Source organism: Astyanax mexicanus, unplaced genomic scaffold (assembly GCF_023375975.1).
Source record: "Astyanax mexicanus isolate ESR-SI-001 unplaced genomic scaffold, AstMex3_surface scaffold_34, whole genome shotgun sequence".
Taxonomy (NCBI): domain Eukaryota; kingdom Metazoa; phylum Chordata; class Actinopteri; order Characiformes; family Acestrorhamphidae; genus Astyanax; species Astyanax mexicanus.
In genome coordinates this window covers 273,279-295,997 of record NW_026040044.1, presented here as the reverse complement: position 1 = coordinate 295,997, position 22,719 = coordinate 273,279, and the positions used below count along the sequence as shown (strand labels likewise).

Sequence of the window (22,719 nt, the reverse complement as noted above, 5' to 3'; positions counted from 1 at the left end):
ACTAGAACATCAGCTTTACATAAAAAAAATTGTGCATTATGGATCGGTATGCTATGTTGCCAGTTCATTTTAAAGTATAAAATCAGCTTGGGCCAGGCTAATTCCAGGTTTTCCTTAAAGTAGAAGACTAGTTCTCTTTAGATCATGTGTATTTGTTCTGGCCCAAGATTAAAAAGTCCTTCAAAATCACACTAGAACATCAGCTTTAAATTAAACTTTTTTGTGCCTTATGGATCGGTATGCCATGTTGCCAGTTAATTTTAAAGTATAAAATCAGCTCGGGCCAGGCTAATTCCAGGTTTTTCTTAAAGTAGAAGACTAGTTCTCTTCAGATCATGTGTATTTGTTCTGGCCCAAGATTAAAAAGTCCTTCAAAATCACACTAGAACATCAGCTTTACATAAAAAAAATTGTGCATTATGGATTGGTATGCTATGTTGCCAGTTCATTTTAAAGTATAAAATCAGCTTGAGCCAGGCTAATTCCAGGTTTTCCTTAAAGTAGAAGACTAGTACTCTTCAGATCATGTGTATTTGTTCTGGCCCAAGATTAAAAAGTCCTTCAAAATCACACTAGAACATCAGCTTTAAATTAAACTTTTTTGTGCCTTATGGATCGGTATGCCATGTTGCCAGTTAATTTTAAAGTATAAAATCAGCTCGGGCCAGGCTAATTCCAGGTTTTTCTTAAAGTAGAAGACTAGTTCTCTTCAGATCATGTGTATTTGTTCTGGCCCAAGATTAAAAAGTCCTTCAAAATCACACTAGAACATCAGCTTTACATAAAAACAATTGTGCATTATGGATCGGTATTCCATGTTGCCAGTTCATTTTAAAGTATAAAATCAGCTTGGGCCAGGCTATTTCCAGGTTTTCCTTAAAGTAGAAGACTAGTACTCTTTAGATCATGTGTATTTGGTCTGGCCCATGATTAAAAAGTCCTTCAAAATCACACTAGAACATCAGCTTTATATTCAATTTTTTGTGCATTATGGATCGGTAGGCCATGTTGCCAGTTAATTTTAAAGTATAAAATCAGTTCGGGCCAGGCTAATTCCAGGTTTTCCTTAAAGTAGAAGACTAGTACTCTTTAGATCATGTGTATTTGGTCTGGCCCAAGATTAAAAAGTCCTTCAAAATCACACTAGAACATCAGCTTTATATTCAATTTTTTTGTGCATTATGGATCGGTAGGCCATGTTGCCAGTTAATTTTAAAGTATAAAATCAGCTTGGGCCAGGCTAATTCCAGGCTTTCCCTAAAGTAGAAGGCTAGTACTCTTTAGATCATGTGTATTTGGTCTGGCCCAATATGAAAAAGTCCTTCAAAATCACACTAGAACATCAGCTTTACATAAAAACAATTGTGCATTATGGATCGGTATTCCATGTTGCCAGTTCATTTTAAAAGTATAAAATCAGCTTGGGCCAGGCTAATTCCAGGTTTCTCTTAAAGTAGAAGACTAGTTCTCTTCAGATCATGTGTATTTGTTCTGGCCCAAGATTAAAAAGTCCTTCAAAATCACACTAGAACATCAGCTTTATATTCAATTTTTTGTGCATTATGGATCGGTAGGCCATGTTGCCAGTTAATTTTAAAGTATAAAATCAGCTCGGGCCAGGCTAATTCCAGGTTTTCCTTAAAGTAGAAGACTAGTACTCTTTAGATCATGTGTATTTGGTCTGGCCCAAGATTAAAAAGTCCTTCAAAATCACACTAGAACATCAGCTTTATATTCAATTTTTTTGTGCATTATGGATCGGTAGGCCATGTTGCCAGTTAATTTTAAAGTATAAAATCAGCTTGGGCCAGGCTAATTCCAGGCTTTCCCTAAAGTAGAAGGCTAGTACTCTTTAGATCATGTGTATTTGGTCTGGCCCAATATGAAAAAGTCCTTCAAAATCACACTAGAACATCAGCTTTACATAAAAACAATTGTGCATTATGGATCGGTATTCCATGTTGCCAGTTCATTTTAAAGTATAAAATCAGCTTGGGCCAGGCTATTTCCAGGTTTTCCTTAAAGTAGAAGACTAGTACTCTTTAGATCATGTGTATTTGGTCTGGCCCATGATTAAAAAGTCCTTCAAAATCACACTAGAACATCAGCTTTATATTCATTTTTTTGTGCATTATGGATCGGTAGGCCATGTTGCCAGTTAATTTTAAAGTATAAAATCAGCTTGGGCCAGGCTAATTCCAGGTTTTCCCTAAAGTAGAAGGCTAGTACTCTTTAGATCATGTGTATTTGTTCTGGCCCAATATGAAAAAGTCCTTCAAAATCACACTGGAACATCAGCTTTACATAAAAAAAATTGTGCATTATGGATCGGTATGCTATGTTGCCAGTTCATTTTAAAGTATAAAATCAGCTCGGGCCAGGCTAATTCCAGGTTTTCCTTAAAGTAGAAGACTAGTACTTTTCAGATCATGTGTATTTGTTCTTGCCCAAGATTAAAAAGTCCTTTAAAATCACACTAGAACATCAGCTTTAAATTAAACTTTTTTGTGCCTTATGGATCGGTATGCCATGTTGCCAGTTAATTTTAAAGTATAAAATCAGCTTGGGCCAGGCTAATTCCAGGTTTTTCTTAAAGTAGAAGACTAGTACTCTTCAGATCATGTGTATTTGGTCTGGCCCAAGATGAAAAAGTCCTTCAAAATCACACTGGAACATCAGCTTTACATAAAAAAATTGTGCATTATGGATTGGTATGCTATGTTGCCAGTTCATTTTAAAGTATAAAATCAGCTCGGGCCAGGCTAATTCCAGGTTTTCCTCAAAGTGGGAGAGTAGTTCTCTTCATCTGATGTGTATGTGTTCTGGCCCAAGATGAAAAAGTCTTTCAAAGTTTGCCAGTTCATTTTAAAGTATAAAATCAGCTCGGGCCAGGCTAATTCCAGGTTTTTCTTAAAGTAGAAGACTAGTACTCTTCAGATCATGTGTATTTGTTCTGGCCCAACATGAAAAAGTTCTTCAAAATCACACTTGAACATCTGCCTCATATTATTTGAGCGCAATGGCTTTTAAAATATAATTTTATTAAATATATATTTAATTATTTATTGTAATATATAATTATAAATTCAGTAATTAAAATAAATATTTTACAATATACAAAATTATATTTAATAATATATTGTATATTTACATTGTTAATAAACAGATGTACTGCTTTTCTTCATTCTATCTCCTTCAGTGTTGATCTGTGAGGTGTTTAATATAAACAGCGGGTGTTTGTGAACGCTCCCTTTAGTTCACGGTGCTTCAGTGAAGCGGCAGCTGCGAATATCAAACCAACTTCAGCCGGGGAATACGAGGCTGCGAATATCGAGCCAAACGAATCTGGAGCTGCGAATATCAAACCAACTTCAGCCTCGTATCCAACATTACAGTCAATTGTGCCTCATATTTATCGTATTATATAATGTGTTATTTATGTTATCATTATTCTTTTATAGATTGGTAATAGCATTTGCAGTATTTTGCTATTTCAAGTTCTAGCTGAGCCTCAGGGATCACGTGATTCCAGGTGTAGTTCCTCCTCCAGTCCAGGTGGAGGTGCTGCTTCTCTAAATATAATAAAGTGTAGAAGAAGAAGATCTGAGTCCGCAGTGTTTTATAGAGAAACAGGAGCTGCAAAAGGTACTGTACTACACTTTTACTCACTGTTTACTCTCACTTTACTCCTCACTCTCTCTCTGATTGGGGAGATTTGTAGAAATATAAGATATAAAATTATATGAGAAACACACAGAAACAGCCTTTATTCAGACTGATCTGTGGAAGCTAATGCTAGCTGATCTGTTATTTGGGGTAAATTTATCTTATTAAAACTCCTTAAGCAACTTTCACAACATTTCCATTGGATTACTTTATTTTTCTTGATCCATTTTTTGGTAGAATTAAGTCTAAGGGATTTTATCAAATTGAAAACCTCTGGAATATAATCAAGAGGAAGATGGATGATCACAAACCATCAAACCACCAAACTGAACTGTTTGAATTTTTACACCAGGAGTAAAGCAGCATAAAGTTATCCAAAAGCAGTGTGTAAGACTGGTGGAGGAGAACATGATGCCAAGATGCATGAAAACTGAGATTAAAAACCAGGGTTATTCCACCAAATATTGATTATTTCTGAACTCTTAAAACTTTATGAATATGAACTTGTTTTTTTCTTTGCATTATTTGAGGTCTGAAAGTTCTGCATCTTTTTTGTTATTTCAGTCATTTCTCATTTTCTGTAAATAAATGCTCTAAATGAGAATATTTTTATTTGTAATTTGGGAGAAATGTTGTCTGTAGTTTATAGAATAAAACAACAATGTTCATTTTACTCAAACATAAACCTATAAATAGCAAAATCAGAGAAACTGATTCAGAAACTGAAGTGAAATCTTAATTTCATCCAGAGCTGTATATTATGCATTTATTTGAAGTTTGGTTTTTACATTTATGTTTTGATAATTTTATTATTTGTACAACTGTTATTGTAATTTTCTCTGATTGATTTTGTGCATTTCTGTTTATTTTACATTTGTAGTCATACATGATAAGAAAAAGAAAACTATTATAATACCCCCAAAATTACAAAAAAAAACATATTTTATGATAATATTCCACAAGACAGCCTGTTTGTATTTTTTCTATTTTTTTTATGCAGTGTTGTTATTGAAAGGGTAAGTTTTTAAAAATATGCTGAAGAATATGTTTTATCTACTACTTGTGCTTGAACAACTGATTCTTCTAGATAATTTGTAACATGTTTAGATAATCAGGAAACCACTGCTTTGCAACCCAACCTGCAAAAAATTGGATGTTGTTTAAAATAAATATAAATAAAAGCAGAATCCAATGACTGGAAAACCCCATAGATCCACATTTGATTCACAACTGAACAGATAACATACAGTTGTGGTCAAAAGTTTACATACACTTGTAAAAAAACATAATGTTATGGCTGTCTTGAGTTTTCAATAAGTTCTACAACTCTTATTTTTCTGTGATAGAGTGATCGGAACACATACATGTTTGTCACAAAAAACAGTCATAAAATTTGGTTCTTTCATAAATTTATTATGGGTCTGCTGAAAATGTCACCAAATCTGCTGGGTCAAAAATATACATACAGCAACATTAGTATTTGGTTACATGTCCCTTGGCCATTTTCACGGCAACTAGGCACTTTTGGTAGCCATCCACAAGCTCCTGGCAAGCTTCAGGTCGAATGTTTGACCACTCTTCTTGACAGAATTGGTGCAGTTCAGCTAAATGTGATGGTTTTCTTGCATGAACCCGTTTCTTTAGCACTGTCCACATGTTCTCAATGGGGTTTAAGTCAGGACTTTGGGAAGGCCATTCTAAAACCTTAATTCTAGCCTGGTTTAGCCATTCCTTTATCACTTTTGATGTGTGTTTTGGGTCATTGTCTTGTTGGAACACCCAACTGCGCCCAAGACCCAACCTTCGGGCTGATGGTTTTAAGTTTTCCTGCAGAATTTGGAGGTAATCCTCCTTCTTCATTATCCCATTTACTTTCTGCAAAGAACCAGTTCCACTGGCAGCAAAACATCCCCAGAGCATAATACTACCACCACCATGCTTGACAGTAGGCATGGTGTTCCTGGGATTAAAGGCCTCACCTTTTCTCCTCCAAACATATTGCTGGGTGTTGTGGCCAAACAGCTCAATTTTTGTTTCGTCTGACCAGAGAACTTTCCTCCAGAAGGTTTTATCTTTGTCCATGTGATCAGCAGCAAACTTCAGCCGAGTCTTAAGGTGCCTTTTCTGGAGCAAGGGCTTCTTTCTTGCACGGCAGCCTCTCAGTCCATGGCGATGTAAAACACGCTTGACTGTGGAGACTGACACCTGTGTTCCATCAGCTTCCAAATCCTTGCAGACCTGCTTCTTGGTGATTCTTGGTTGACTCTTGACCATCCTGACCAATCTCCTCTCGGCAGCATGTGATAGCTTGCGTTTTCTTCCTGATCGTGGCAGTGACACAACTGTTCCATGCACTTTATACTTGCGTATAATTGTCTGCACAGTTGCTCTTGGGACCTGTAGCTGCTTTGAAATGGCTCCAAGTGACTTCCCTGACTTGTTCAAGTCAATAATTCGCTTTTTCAGATCCACACTGAGTTCCTTTGACTTTCCCATTGTAGCTTTTGTAGCTGAGTCTAATCACTGGGTCAAATGAGCCCTATTTAAATGGGCTCATGAGAAGTCAACAGCTGTAGTCAATCAGAATCACTTACAAGAAGTGAAGAGGCCATGACATGAAGCTAATTTGATTGACACAACTCGCTACATCACCAAAATTGACAAATTTTGTTGCTGTATGTATATTTTTGACCCAGCAGATTTGGTGACATTTTCAGCAGACCCATAATAAATTTATGAAAGAACCAAATTTTATGACTGTTTTTTGTGACAAACATGTATGTGTTCCGATCACTCCATCACAGAAAAATAAGAGTTGTAGAACTTATTGAAAACTCAAGACAGCCATAACATTATGTTTTTTTACAAGTGTATGTAAACTTTTGACCACAACTGTACATTAAAAGTGAGACATTTTAAACAAAAATAGAATTAGAATAAAATATATATATATAATTAAAATAAAACTTGGTTTAATTGATAAGAAATTAAAATCAAAAGACGATACGATTAAGACAACAAAATTTAGTTAAGGTTAAGCTAAAACTAACTTTTACATACTACAATAAAAAATACAAATAAATAATAATAAAAGAAAATCAAATAAGTTAAAAAGCAATAATACAAAACTATTAAAATTCATAAAATAAGGAAAGAAATAAAAAGGAAATAAAAAGTTAAATAAATAAGACAAATAAGAATAAATAAGATTAAGTAAAACATGTTCCCTGATCTTTATATAAAACAGAGTTCCACCTCAAAAATTTTACCCTTTTTTTTTCTCTCTCTTTTTTTTTTTTTTTTACAGGAGCAGCAGAAGGACCTCCTCCTTTCTTTCCACAGGTGGAGGTGAGATCTACTCAGCAGGATAAAAGCAGATAAGTGTTCATCTTCGTGAAGACGCTCAGGTCAGTGTTTGAAATGCTTGTGACTCAAGCAGAGTATTGTTTATTAATGTGTTATAGTGCCTCCAGTCAGTCTAGATGTTTCGTCTTTGCCAAAGCATTTCTGAAATTAAGCGGTATGACAGAAATATATTATTTCTAATGCTACATTGCTCAAATCAGATTTTTTGCTCAGATCAGATTTGTCCTATCTTGTCGGTTCACATTCACTGTAAATGTAAGTGATCTGTATCTGTGTGTAATGTGAACGAATCTGTTTCTGAATCGTCTCACATGCTGCACATTGATACCTGAGGACAGGCGGTTTGCTTTTGCTGTTTTTGCAGCTATAGCTGTACAGCTGCACCAAGAGATGCAGTGTGGGTATGAGAGAGAGGCACATAGCGTTAATGCGTAAAAGCATAAAAAAAACGCATGAATTCGCATTTGATCGTTCACATTCATGTTGCATGTCCGTAGATCGGATACGTATCTGATTTAGGACCACGTATAAAAGTGATTCAAATCTGATTTGAAAAAAAATCGGATTTTGCACGTTCTCTCAGCCCTGAAAAAATCAGATCTGAGCCATATTGAGCAAAAAAATCAGATTTGAGTCACATCAGCTTGGTAATGTGAACTTAGCCAAAGTGACTCGAATCTGATTTGAAAACTGATTTGGCACGTTTACACAGGCCTGAAAAAATCAGATCTGAGCCACATTGAGCAAAAAAATCAGATTTGAGTCACTTCAGCCTGGTAATGTGAACGTAACTAAAGTGACTCAAATCTGTTTAAAAAAAATCTGATTAGGCACGTTTACACATCCATGAAAAAATCACATCTGAGCCACATTGAGCAAAAAAATCACATTTGAGTCACTTCAGCCTGGTAATGTGAACGTAGCCAAAATTCATAGTGAGGACCCCAGTGCCCTGCCCTTATAATTAATTTAAATATATTGATTCAGCTATGCCTGTAGTTTTTGAGACTTATATTAATTTTATTTGTTTCTTCTCCAGAACAGAAAAACAAGCTCCTGAAGTCTTCTGCTGCTTCTAGAGATTACCTTCACAAACACCTTGGCGAAACTCCACCAGGAGGGATTTTTCACAATGCTCACAATACTGAAATCAGAGGAGATTAAATGTGAGGACCTTGAGGTTGCAGGTTCTAGTAATCAGGAAACTGTTTACAGCAATGAATCTTTTTACACAGGAGAGAAACCATTTTCCTGCACGGATTGTGGGAAGAGTTTTACACAAAAGGGTAATCTCCAAAGACACCAACGAATTCATACCGGAGAGAAACCGTATCAGTGCTCAGAGTGCGAAAAAAGTTTTAGGGTACAGAGTGTTCTCCATAAACATCAGCGCATTCACACTGGAGAGAAACCGTATGAGTGTTCAGAATGTGGACTTAATTTTAGAGAACAGTCTCACCTCCGAAAACACCAGCGTGTTCACACCGGAGAGAAACCGTATAACTGTTCAGAGTGCGGGAAGAGTTTTAATCAACAGAGTAATCTCCAAATACACCAACGAGTTCACACTGGAGAGAAACCATATCAGTGCTCTGAATGTGGAATAAGCTTTGTAACTCGGAACGTGCTCAAATCACACCAACGAATTCATACCGGAGAGAGACCGTATCACTGTTCAGTGTGCGGTATGAGTTTTAGAGAGAATGGTACCCTCCAAACACACCAACGTATTCATACCGGAGAGAAACCGTATCAGTGCTCAGAGTGTGGAAAGAGTTTTAATCAGCTGTGTAATCTCCGAAAACACCAACGCATTCACACTGGCGAAAAACCCTATCAATGCTTGGAGTGTGGATCGAGTTTTGGAACACAGTATATGCTCCAAACACACCAGCGTATTCATACTGGAGAGAGACCATATAGCTGCTCAGTGTGCGGTATGAGTTTTAGAGAGAATGGTACCCTCCAAACACACCAACGTATTCACACCGGAGAGAAACCGTTTCAGTGCTCAGAGTGTGGAAAGAGTTTTAATGACAGGGGTAATCTCCGAAAACACCAGCGCATTCACACTGGAGAGAAACCGTTTCAATGCTTGGATTGTGGGAAGAGTTTTAATCATAAAGGTAATCTCCGGGAACACCAGCGTGTTCACACTGGAGAGAAACCGTATCAGTGCCCTGCGTGCGGAAAGACTTTTCGACGTTCAAATATTAAGGAGCACGAATGCATTAAAAGCGAATTAGAAACTAGTGCAAGTCTACCTGCAACTGAAGTCGACCTGTAGCCTCTTTAATCTCTAATCCGATTCACTCATCAGGTTCTTGAACAGTTCCTATCGTGCCAAAGAGACCACAACTTAAGCTTCTGAAGCGTAGCACTTCAAGGTTTCCTCCTGAAGTTGACTTGACTCAGTGTGGCTCAGATCTGATTTTTTCATGGCTGTGTGAACGTGCCAAATCCGATTTTTTTTCACATCACATTTGAGTCACTTTCATATGTGGTCCTAAATCAGATACATATCCGATCCATGGACATGTGACATGAATGTGAATGGTCAAATCTTAATACACGCATTAGCATTAACGCTATGTGCTTCTCTCTTTTACCCACACATCTCTTGGTGCAGCCGTGCAGCTATAGCTGCAAAAAAAACAGCAAAAGCAAACCACCTGACCTTTTTACCTCCCCGACCAGAGCATAAACTTCAGACCAGCTGTTTAAATGAAGGATAAGTTTTGGAAAAATAAACATACCCAGAAAATGTTGCTAAAGTCATGGAAATTTGGTCTACGAATTATTGTTTCCGTTTATCGATGGAAAAAATCTATTTTGAGCAAACAAAATACATCAACTCTGTTTATGATTCAGTAATTTTGCCCTGAACAATGGAGCACTTGGGATCTGACACACATTTTATTAAAGGTTGTGTGTCATCATTTTGTCTGATTCATTTTAGACCCACTATAATCAATTTTTATTATAGTTTTAGTTGATGTTTGGCTTTGAAGTCATGAAAAAAATAAAGGAAATGTATTAGTTAAAAAGTGCATGAACTCTGTAGCATACATGGTGCTCAATGCTCATATATATTTAAAAATATACTGTTATATGTATTAGTTTTTAGTTGCTTATTGCTCTTATTGTAGCTGATGTTATTAGTACTGTATACTTTACCAGCCTTCTGTTGCCTCTGTTTCATCATTAAGTTGAAGTTTAAAAGTAATTAATATTCTTTATGAATGTTTTTTCAACATCTGCTCTATGTTCTGTATTCTGTTATGAATAAAATTTGTATCTATGAGGTTTTCCAATTCTTGTATTATCCTTTTATTTAAATGTATTTACACAATGTCCCAATCTTTTAGAATTGGGGTTGTAAACTAGTGGTTTCCTGATTACCTAAACAGGTTATTTAGTCTAGAAAGATCAAAAGTACCAGGACAAGTAGTGGAGGAAACATATTTTTCCAGAATCTTGTCCAATTCTTTAGCCTTCAAGTCACATAACCCTTATCCCTAAAAATTTAGCAGCAACACTGCATGAGAAATAAAATAAGAGTCATGTGAGAAAAATACAAACGTACAAAAAGTTTTGCAGAGGAAATATCATAATATGTAATTGCTGGGGAATATATTAGTTTTTCTTTTTTTTTTTCAGATTATAGGTTAGATGTTAGATTTGGCCATTTATTATGTAATTTAAACAAAGTATGCATTACAGAGAGATTAATAAATAACTAAAAAAAAAAGAAAAGAAAACAAAGTAAATCCCAAACTTCATATAATTGCAGTAATATAATTATGAACTGCTGTTTCAACACAGTGCACACTCAAGACAAAATGATAACGTATAGCTGGCAGCGTACCCTCATACAGCTCCGGAAAACAATAAGAGAGCACTTAAAAAATGTTGAGTTTCTTTGATTTTACCAAATTGAAAACCTCTGGAATATAATCAAGATGAAGATCAAAAGCCATCAAACCACCAAGCTGAACTGCTTGAATTTTTGCACCAGGAGTAAAGCAGCATAAAGTTATCCAAAAGCAGTGTGTAAGACTGGTGAAGGAGAACATGATGCCAAGATGCATGAAAAAAAATGTGATTAAAAATCAGGGTTATTCCACCAAATATTGATTTCTGAACTTTATGAATATGAACTTTTCTTTGCATTATTTGAGGTCTGAAAGCTCTGCATCTTTTTTTTTATTTCAGACATTTCTCATTTTCTGTAAATAAATGCTCTAAATGACAATATTTTTATTTGGAATTTGGGAGAAATGTTGTCTGTAGTTTATAGAATAAAACAACAATGTTCATTTTATTCAAACATAAACCTATAAATAGCAAAATCAGTGAAACTGATTCAGAAACTGAAGTGATCTCTTTTCCAGAGCTGTATTAAGTTCTCCTCCAGTCCAGGTGGAGGTGCTGGTTGTAGAGCTGTGGTTGTATAAAGATAATAAAGAGTAGAAGAAGATCTGAGTCCGCAGTGTCTTATAGAGAAACAGGATCTGATCTGCTGCAGGTAAAGAACTCTACTACACTTTTACTCACTGTTTACTCTCACTTCGCTACCGACTCTCTCTCTCTCTCTGATGGAGGAGAAATGCTGTATATTTAAAAAGTAAGATGTAAAATAAGTGAATAATATGAGCTAACAACAGTAGCCCTGCTGGTTTAATCAGTAGGGAATGTTTGGTGGAACTTGTTCTTCTTTACTTTGTTTAAAAGAGATCGTTTTTAGTTAATTAGTGGTATATGGATTTGCAGTTTACAGTTAGAACTCTTCAGTCCAGGTCCTAAAGGGCCAGTACTCTGCACTGTATACTGTAATAATTTTTATGATTTTCGGTTATAAATCACTGGTTGTTTAGATCCACAATTTCAGTTAAATATACCATATAGCAGTGCAACACAGTGATATTTAAGAAGTGAAATGTTTGAGAAGTTTAAAGGATTTACAGAAAGTGTGCAATAATTACTTAAATTAAATCATGAACAGCCTGTTTTAAATCCCACCACAGATTTTCAATAATATTCAGGTCTGGGGACTGAGATAATCATTCCATAACGTTGTACTTGTTCTTCTGCATGAATGCATTGCTGGGATGTTTCTTTAACATTTTTTCAATATATATTTTTCCAAATAATCAATTAATCTGATTTATTAAGAAAAATCATGAAAATGATCAAGGGTGCCCAAACTTTCCTTCCCCAGTAACATTACCTAGTTTGCTGCAAAACTTAGTTCTGTCTTTGGTAACATAGCTAACTCGCTGCTAACTTTAGTATGTTAGCAAGTTCACCGCTAATGTAAGCTAGCCAGTAAAAACATAGCAATAATACTTGTATACTTGAGTTCATTACGAATGTGGATGTTTTACTAGTGACAATTGTAGTGAAAATGTCTAAGTTGTTTTTTAAACCTATTATTATTAATTATTAACTTATTATTATTTTAATATTAAATATTTAAAAAAGTAAAAAAAAATCTATATAAGAGAGAACACAATTCATGTACAGTAACTTACACAAGAGGCTAAAAGGTGGTATACATGCATTTATTTTAAAAATGTTAAACAAACGGGGTTAAAGTTTTATATTGTTTGTCACATTTCAATTTAAGAAAAATGCTATTTTCCTTTGTTTCTTTTTTCATTTTCACACCATATATCACATTTTTGGTGCAGCTGAGTAAAAATCGGTAACCAGTGATTCCTTAAGTTTTCCCAAATATCAGATTTTACACTTCCTAATTACCTAAATGTTTTCTTTAAAAAATTGTTTTACAAAAAAATCTTGTTAAAAATGTTTGGATGGAAAATAATGTTAAATAAACTGGTTTAGGTATGTCTTATTATTTAAAACTAGAGTAATGTTAACCTTTTTAAAATGGCCTAAAATTATTTTTGCCTCTTTTTTCCCTCAGAATGGATTGACAGCTTCAAGACATGTGCTGCTCCTAGTGCCAACTTTCTTGCAGAGGTTTTTTGCAGGATTTGTGGCATTTTTGCCAACGCCACAACTAGCGACACCCAGAGGGAATTTTCACAATGCAGAAATCAGAGGAGATAAAATGTGAGGATCTTGGTATCAGAAGCTCCAGTATGCAACACACATCTCATGATGATGTTCACAGCAACACCTCTATTAGACAGACAGAAAAAAAGGAGTGTGGCAATTCACTTCTTCAACAACAACTCATTCACACTACAGGGAAACCGTACGATTGCTCAGAGTGTGGGAAGACCTTTAGTCTCAAAGGTAATCTTAAAAAACACCAACGAATTCACACTGGAGAGAAACCTTATCAGTGCTCCGAATGTGGGAAGAGTTTTATACAAAAGTGTAATCTGCAAACACATCAGCGCATTCACACTGGAGAGAAACCGTTTCATTGCTCAGAGTGTGGAAAGAGTTTTCGAGAACAAAGTGTTCTCCGCAAACACCGGTGCATTCACACTGGAAAGAAACCGTATCACTGCTCGGAATGTGGGAAAAGTTTCATTCAACAAGATCATCTCCTGAAACACCAACGCATTCACACTGGGGAGAAACCGTATCAGTGCTCAGAGTGTGGAAAGAGTTTTAGAGTAAACAGTTATCTCCAAATACATCAGCGCATTCACAATGGAGAGAAACCGTATCAGTGCTCAGAATGCGGGAAAAGTTTCAATCAGCAAGGTAATCTCCAGAAACACCAGCTCATTCACACTGGAGAGAAACCGTATCACTGCACAGAGTGTGGACGCAGTTTTGTAGCAAAATATATGCTCCTAGCACACCAGAGCATTCACACAGGAGAGAAACTGTATCAGTGCTCAGAGTGTGGAAAAGGGTTTAATCACAGGGGTAATCTTCGAAAACACCAGAGCATTCATACAGGAGAAAAACCGTATCAGTGCCCAGAGTGTGGGAGGAGTTTCAGACAAAAAGTGAATCTCCAAACACATCAGCGCATTCACACCGGGAACAAACCGTATCACTGCTCAGAATGTGAGAAGAGTTTTAGAGAAAAGAGTGCTCTTGTAAAACACCAACGCATTCACACTGGAAAAAAACCCTATTACTGTTCAGAGTGTGGGATGAGTTTTAGAAACCTGTCTCAGCTCCAAACACATCAACGCATTCACACTGGAGAGAAACCGTATACCTGCATAGAGTGTGGGAAGAGTTTCAGAGACGGTGGAACCCTCCAAAAACACCAGCGCATTCACACTGGAGAGAAACCGTATCAGTGCTTAGAGTGCGGGAAGAGTTTTAGAGTAAACGGTAATCTCCAAATACACCAGCGCATTCACACTGGAGAGAAACCGTACCAGTGCTCAGAATGTGGGAAGAGTTTCAATCAACAAGGTAATCTCCAGAATCACCAACGCATTCACACTGGAGAGAAACCGTATCAATGCTCAGAGTGCGGTAAGTGTTTTAGAGTAAAGAGCAATCTCCAAACACATCACCGCATTCACACCGGGAAGAAACCGTATCAGTGCTCAGAATGTGGGAAGAGTTTCCGAAACAGTGGAATACTCCAAAAACACCAGCTGATTCACACTGGAGAGAAACCATATCAGTGTTCAGAGTGCGGTAAGAGTTTTAGAGTAAACGGTAATCTCCAAATACATCAGCGCATTCACACTGGAGAGAAACCATTTCAGTGCTCTGAATGTGAGAAGAGTTTTAGAGATCAGAGTGCTTTTGTAATACACCAACGCATTCACACTGGAGAGAAACCGTATTACTGCATAGAGTGTGGAAAGAGTTTTAGAGACGGCGGTACCCTCCAAAAACACCAGCGCATTCACACTGGAGTGAAACCGTATTTTTGTTTAGAGTGCGGGAAGAGTTTTATACAAAAGGGAAGTCTCCAAATACACCAACGCATTCACACTGGAGACAAACCGCATCAGTGCCCAGAGTGCGGAAAGAGTTTTATCACAAGGTATAAGCTCAGAAGACACCAGAACATTCACACTGGAGAGAAACCGTATCACTGTTCAGAGTGCGGAAAGAGTTTTATACAAAAGGGAAATCTCCAAACACACCAGCGAATTCACACTGGGGAAAAACCGTATCACTGCTCAGAGTGCGGAAAGAGTTTTAGGGAACAGAGTGCTTTCGACAAACACCAACGCATTCACACTGGAGAGAAACCGTATCAGTGCTCTGAATGCGGGAAGAGTTTTAGACAAAAGGGTAATCTCCGAGCACACAAGAAAATTCACACTGAAGAAAAACCGTTTCAGTGCTCAGAGTGCGGGAAGAGTTTCAGAGTAAACAGTAATCTTCAAATACATCTGCGCATTCACACTGGAGAGAAACCGTTTCAGTGCTCAGAATGTGGGAAGAGTTTCAATCAACAAGGTAATCTCCATAATCACCAACGCATTCACACTGGAGAGAAACCGCATCAGTGCTCAGAGTGCGGTAAGAGTTTTAGAGAACAGAGTGCTCTCATAAAACACCAGCGCATTCACACTGGAGAGAAACCGTATCAGTGCTCAGAGTGTGGAAAGAGTTTTAGAGATGGTGGAACCCTCCAAAAACACCAGTGCATTCACACCGGAAATAAACTGTATCAGTGCTCAGAATGTGAGAAGAGTTTTAGACAACAGAGTGCTCTCCTAAAACACCAACACATTCACACTGGAGTGAAACCGTATTTTTGTTCAGAGTGCGGGAAGAGTTTTAACCAAAAGGGAAATCTCCAAACACATCAGCGCATTCACACTGGAGAGAAACCGTATCTGTGTTCGGAGTGTGGAAAGAGTTTTATTACAAGTTCTAAACTCAGAAGACACCAGAACATTCACACGGGAGAGAAAACTTATTTTTGTTCAGAGTGTGGGAAAGGTTTTAATCATAAGGGAAACCTCCAAGATCACCAGCGCATTCACACTGGAGAGAAACCGTATCGTTGCTCCGATTGCGGGAAGAGTTTCAGACAAAAGGGAAATCTCCAAATACACCAGCGAATTCACACTGGAGAGAAACCGTATTACTGCTCGGAGTGTGGAAAGAGTTTTAGACAGAGTGGAACTCTCCTCAAACATCAGCGGATTCACATGGAAGAGAAATCATTTCAGTGTTCAGAGTGTGGACAGAGTTTTCCGTATGCGGATTTTGAGGGTCATAAATGCATTAAGAAGGAAGCAGAATAAACGTAGGACTACTTGGAGTCGATGTGAATTTTTTCTGTATTAAAAACCTGTCGATTTACCCATTAGAGCCTTCCTATTATGCCAACGAGCCCTGCAACTGGAATATAGTGAGAAAAAGTCTGAATATTTGCATGTGGACACAATCTCTGATTATGCTAAAAGCTTCTGAAAAATATATGGACATCTGTGGACAATTTTCATATCATGCAATTAAATCATGTATGTAAAAGAAACATTATATACTGAATATTAAGCTCAATTCCACTAAATATGTTGTATTTGATGAAGTAAATTGTATGACCTTGCTTTGGATGAAAATTATACCATTTGATCTCTGAATGAGTTCTAAATGAGTATGTTCTTCAAGAAATTATAATATTCTGTTCTGTTATATTGTAAATAAAATATGAATCTGTGAGATTTTCAAATTAATGCACCCTTGCTTTTATTTACATTATACCTTATTTCTGTAGATATTGTATTATATATGTTTGCAAGATTATAGAAACAGTATAGAAATTATATTGCAGTTATAATTAGGATTTTCAGTAAAGTTTCCTATTTTTGTAAAGCTTGAGGAGAATTCCTTAAGATATGGGCATAATACCTGGCAATAAATAAATAAGATGCTTTTGTTTCAGAAGACAGTATATCTATTCTCTGTCTATACAAGCTATACACTGAAGACTCTTAAGTTATATCCAGGTATTTTTTCCTATAGTCTTAAAATCTCAAAGTCTCCAAGGTGAATGCAGAGGTCAACATTAGCACAGATCCCTTTTAGTTTAAATATGGGCAGAAAAGATGTACAGATGATGCATCCTGATAAATCCACAACTTATGCTTGTTTATTATTTTTGGATTGCAGCTCTGCTAAAAAAAAAAAAAAAGTACATTTTTAAATCTATTTTTATCTATTATTAACTGCTATTTTAAAATGATTATTATAATGTAGTTATTATTTTCTTTGTCGTGTTTTTGTAAATGCGCAGCTACATTAAAAATGAGGGTTGCCCTCAATGTACTTCCGAGTAAAAATAAAGGTTGATTGATTGATTGATTGATTTTTTATTATATAATGATACTGCCAAACTATCATGTTACAAATACAAGAACAAATTGTATTTTTTAAGTTGTCACAATAAATACAAGCAAACAATTTAGTTAATTAATGTATCATGTATTAAGTACAGTTTTATTTTTCCAAGTTCTTACGCAAAAAAATACAATTACAAAACAAGCTGCTAGCATGTCGTCCAATTGAAATAAGTTTTGCAACATTTTGCTTCATAGGTCTCTGCTTTTTAACAGTTAAGGATCATACAATTTTAAATCTACCACGTGTTTATGGGTTTAGTTTTTTTTGTGTTTGTTGAAGCAATTTTGGATATCTGAATAATTATTCATCAAGGTGCAGTAATGGAGGTATTATTAGCCATGCATCAGTGTGGATGTAAAATATATGCAATTTATAATGAATTTAACAATGTGCACATTAGATGCTCATATGTGTACTGCTATAACTGTAACATTGTTATATTTTTGAACAACGTTATTAATATATAATTGATATCTAGTAAAAAAAAAACAGATAACAACACAATCACATCATCTGTTAAATAATGTTTTTGACAGTTTTACCTTAGTGACTGCCTCTTTTTTGATCATTTTTTAAAAAAGTTTCCCTGGATACAATCTTTTAAAAGTTCCGTGTCATCAGAGAAAATTATCTACGATAAAAATTTACAAATTCTCACATTAAAACACAAGTACAGATGTAAATGTTTTATTTTTTAAGTTGTCAAACACAAGTACAGATGTACATATTTTATTTTTTAATTTGACACATTATAAATACAAGTACAAATTGTAGTTTACAAAACTTTTAACGATTTAAATCTACAAGTTCTCCAGTTTTGCAGCATTTTGCTCCACAGGTCTCTGCTCTCTGAACAGGTAATAATGTTAACTATTAGTCTTTGGACCAGTTTGAGTATCAGATTATCAGAGATAAATAAATATTAATATATTTATATCAGTTTTATTACTTGTTGACCAGTAATTTAAATAGGGCCAGTAATGTGTGAATAAGATGCTGTCATTGAAGAAACCAGTAGTTTGCTTAATCCTTTCACACCTGGAGAAGACTCTAATATTCTATATTCTAATTTTTCTATAAAATCAATATATATTAAATAAAACTGATGAATTAAAATGTATATATATATATTTTATTTCCATTGCATTGGAAGCCTATAGTTTAGTTTTTATATTGAGCTTTTTATTTCAGTAACCATAACCAACAAATCAATGGCTTTAGTACTACTGTTTCTCCAGTGTTTTTGCAGTGGGCGGGGCCAAATTATTTTTTCTTTGATGTATAAACTTGTTCATTGGCTGGTTCATAGTCTATTCTGATGGGAAACAGCTCCCAAACAGAAATGTTTGACTGCATGTTCAAATAATTGATATTCATGACAAAAAAGAATCACTCCTGTTACTGGCACTCACTCCTGTTGCTTTTTATGTTTTGAGTAACAGGACTGAAAGTGAAATGAGTTTTAGCAAAACATGAAAAATAGCTAAATGAACACTGAGTACATTCTAACGATTTCCCAAAATTTGTATTTTACAAATAAACAAAAAAGATCTAAGAATTGATTTAGGTAACAGGACTGAGTGTTGACATTGAGCTCCTCAGTCATCGTTACAATAAAATCAAATATACAGAAAAAAACTAATGAGGGAACTTAATTATGGTCTTCCCATGATCTTCAGAACAACCAGCTGATGTCACTTCCTGTTGTAGAATGTTCTAGATATACAGTAACAGGACTGAGTGAAACACATTTAAGTATTTTTAACTTAAATATTATGGACTTAAAAAAATATAATATAAAATATAATATATATATAAAAATATATATTATAAAGCACAGATAGGATTGAGTCACACAATCATGCAAAACAAAATACATCGCTAAAGGATTTTAATAATTATATTTCATGGTAAATGGAGAGTGGGAACAGGAAACAAATGCTATTTTTCCAGTGTTCTAAGTAGTTTTTATTGATGTTTTTATTTACATATCATACTTTTGCAATTAGGTCAATGTACAAGACACTATAATTAATTTTGTGCACACATTTATACATGTAACTTAAAAATAAATGGCCCTTAAAAATAAATAAAATACATGATGCATATTGTAATGGATGCAGGGTCTGAAAGGGTTAAAGTTCTGAATAGTGATATCATGCATTCTCTCCTGTATAAAGGCACTGATGTCATTGTGAATTCGGTTTCTCTCCAGTGTGAACGATCTGGTGTCTCTGAAGATGACTCTGTTGCGTAAAACTCCTCCCACACTCTAAACACCGATACGGTTTCTCTCCAGTGTGAATGCGCTGATGCCGTTGTAGATTACTCTGTATATTAAAACTCTGTCCACACTCTGAGCAATAATACGGTTTCTCTCCAGTGTGAATTAGCCGGTGTACCTTTAGATTTCTCTGTTGGGTAAAACTCTTTCCACAATCTGAGCACTGATGCGGTTTCTCTCCAGTGTGAATGCGCTGGTGTATTGTGAGATAACTGCGTTGGCTAAAAAGCTTCCCGCAGTATGAGCACTGATGCGGTTTCTCTCCGGTGTGAACGCGCTGGTGTGTTTGGAAATGACCCAGTTGATTAAACCCTTTCCCACACTCTGAGCAATGATACGGTTTTATTCCAGTGTGAACGCTCATGTGCACTCTTAGATCGTTTAACCTGATAAAACTTTGTTCACATGCGGAGCAGTGATACGGTTTCTCTCCGGTGTGAATTCGCTGGTGATTTCGGAGATCGTTCTGTCTGGTAAATCTCTGTCCGCACTCTGAGCATTCATGCGGTTTCTCCCCAGTGTGAATTCGCTGATGAACTTTGAGGGCAGTCCTGTCTCTAAAACTGTTTCCACACACTGAGCAGTGAAACTGTTTTTCTCCAGTGTGAATGAGCTGGTGTGTTTGGAGGATGCTATTCTCTCTAAAAGTCATCCCGCACTCTGAGCAATAATACGGTTTCTCTCCGGTGTGAATGCGCCGGTGTCGTTGGAGATTGCTGAGTGCAGTAAAACTCTTTCCACATTCTATACACTGAAAGGGTTTCAGTCCAGTGTGAACGATCTGGTGTCTTTGGAGATGACTCTGTGCAGTAAAGCTCTTTTCGCAGTCTGAGCATTTGTGAATTCTCTCTTTTTTGCATTCGTTTTGCGTTTGTCTGTGAGATGAATCGGTTCGAGCGCTGGGGCTGATGGACTCCATACTCTTCATATTCATATTTCCACTTGTTTCCATTTGTTTTTGAGATCATAGAAGTAAATCTGAATTTTTGGACTTGCAACAGGAGGACATTTCTTTCTGGAGGAGAAAAAAGAAACAATAAAATAAAAATTTTAAATGCAAATTAACGACACGTTGACCGCATTTACACCTGGTCACTTCACGATATCACACTCTTACCATCGATAACCATGATATCACAATACTGTCAATCTGCAATACTCAACGTATCATAAGACAATTCTCTACTATACTTAATGGGATCTGTGCGACTTAAGATAATAAAATACCGCTAAATAAACAAATACTAGGAATTATGGATTTATTGGTGTTTAAGTTTCACATAATTTAACAACCAATATTCTTCACCGCAGGTTTATTAACCCTATTCATTTGATTATAGCACCACCATGTGGAGTACTGAAGCAGTAGTTTGTTTCCCACTAAAGTTAGTATGTTAGCTAGCTCGCCACTAAATTTGGTATGCTAGCTAACTCGTCACTACTATTAGCTAGCTCTACGCTAACTTTAGTTCTCTCCCCAGTAAAGTTAGCTAGCTCTCCGCTAACCTTAATTCTTTCCCCATTAAGATTAGCTTGCTCTCTGCTAATATTAGTATGTTAGCTAACTGTCTGCTAACCTTAGTTCTCTCCCCAGTAAGGTTAGCTAGCTCTCTGCTAATGTTAGTATGTTAGCTAGCTCTCCGCTAACCTTAGTTCTCTCCCCGGTAAGGTTAGCTAGCTCTCTGCTAATATTAGTATGTTAGCTAACTGTCTGCTAAACTTATTTACCCCCCCGGTAGTGTTAGCTAGCTTTCCACTAACCTTAGTTCTTTCCCCGGTAACATTAGCTAGCCCTCTGCTAATATTAGTATGTTAGCTAACTGTCTGCTAACCCTAGTTCTCGCCCAGATAAGGTTAGCTAGCTCTCTGCATAATATTAGTATGTTACCTAGCTGTCTGCTAACTGTAGTTCTTGCCCAGATAAGGTTAGCTAACTCTCTGCTAATATTAGTATGTTAGCTAGCTGTCTGCTTAACTCATTTATCTTCCCGAAACCAATAGCTAGGTCGCTGCTAACCTTAGTTCTCTACCTGTTAACGTTTGCTAGCTTGTTGCTAACCTTAGTTCTCTACCTGTTAATGTTAGCTAGCTCTCTGCTAACCTTAGTTCTCTACCTGTTATCGTTTGCTAGCTTGTTGCTAACCTTAGTTCTCTACCTGTTAATGTTAGTTAGCAAGCTCGCTGCTAACCTCCCACTAAAGTTAGTATGTTAGCTAACTTGCCGCTAAAGTTAGCTAGCTCTAGCTTAGCTAGAGGTAATCATAAGACTAGATTTTACTTTTAATAAAAAATCTCCATTTAAAATATAGTTTTGTTCAGGCCTTGGCTTAATCCCTGTTTGGAAAACCAACACAAACCTCTGCAGTTCCAGATTCTAATTTTTGCAATAGGCTGCTGTTTGTGAATACTTTAATTATTCAATAAAAACAAGGATTTATATAAAGTGACTTAAGCTATAAAACATGGCTAAACTGTTATAGAACAAGCAAACAAAATCCTAGTGGCCAAATTGAAAAAACTGGATCATTTTAACAAAATGAGTGTTTAAAAACACACAAAACAAATCCAATAATACTGAAAAAGACATTTGGAAAGGATGAATAAAATACAATTTCTTCACTTTCTCAGATCAGTCTTAACAAAGACTACTTGTTTTAGCTTATATATTTATTTATATTATTTTTATTTTACCTCTTATAATACAGATTTTCTCCTCCATCAGAGAGAGTGAGGAGTAAAGTGAGAGTAAACAGTGAGTAAAAGTGTAGTAGAGATCTTTACCTGCAGCAGATCAGATCCTGTTTAGATAATAATGGTGAATCTGTTGATTGCAGCTCTTCTCTCTCCGTTATTCTTCTCTGTACTTCAGTCTGTGAGCAGGAAAATCACGAGATGCGTTTCTGCCACCTTCTGGACTTTATCCTGAATACACCCAGATAACACACTGCACCAGCCGCCATATTGGATGGGTCTCCCACGCGCCCCCAGTGCATTAATCAGTACTGAGGAAGGTGTTTAATGTAACTATAATTAATCATAACTCTTCCAGTTTTTACCTGATTTTCACGTTTTGTTACAAACAGCAGAGATGTAGTAATGATACAGGATGCTGTCACACATTACAAATACCTGCTTTCATA

At 36.1% G+C, this 22,719-nt stretch overlaps 2 protein-coding genes across 11 annotated transcripts in view; one reads left to right on the top strand and one right to left on the bottom strand.

The window, feature by feature from the left end:
* LOC111188166 (zinc finger protein 729) overlaps nt 1–16,599 on the top strand; it is a 102,147-nt gene extending 85,548 nt beyond the window's left edge. For 9 of the 10 annotated variants that reach the window (XM_049473193.1, XM_049473189.1, XM_049473191.1 and 6 more), the window contains exon 2: nt 12,965–16,599. In XM_049473193.1, the coding sequence (XP_049329150.1) occupies nt 13,089–16,196 (3,108 nt within the window). In that variant the 5' untranslated portion in view covers nt 12,965–13,088 and the 3' untranslated portion in view covers nt 16,197–16,599. Of the gene's footprint in view, nt 1–11,474; nt 11,561–12,964 lie in introns of those variants that run through there. The other variant, XM_007241972.4, reaches the window with a different exon arrangement.
* Nucleotides 16,600–18,434: 1,835 nt separating this feature from the next.
* On the bottom strand, nt 18,435–22,719 carry LOC125790086 (zinc finger protein 239-like). Its single transcript, XM_049473212.1, has 2 exons — nt 22,361–22,719; nt 18,435–20,594 (listed from the first exon to the last, which is right to left on the bottom strand). Exon 2 carries the CDS (start codon nt 20,529–20,531, stop codon nt 19,485–19,487), a length of 1,047 nt encoding a protein of 348 aa, XP_049329169.1. The 5' UTR covers nt 20,532–20,594; nt 22,361–22,719; the 3' UTR covers nt 18,435–19,484.

What these genes read in the sequence shown, in the direction of transcription:
- LOC125790086 (XM_049473212.1), bottom strand. Translation starts at nt 20,531, where the DNA reads ATGGAAACAAGTGGAAATATGAATATGAAGAGTATGGAGTCCATCAGC.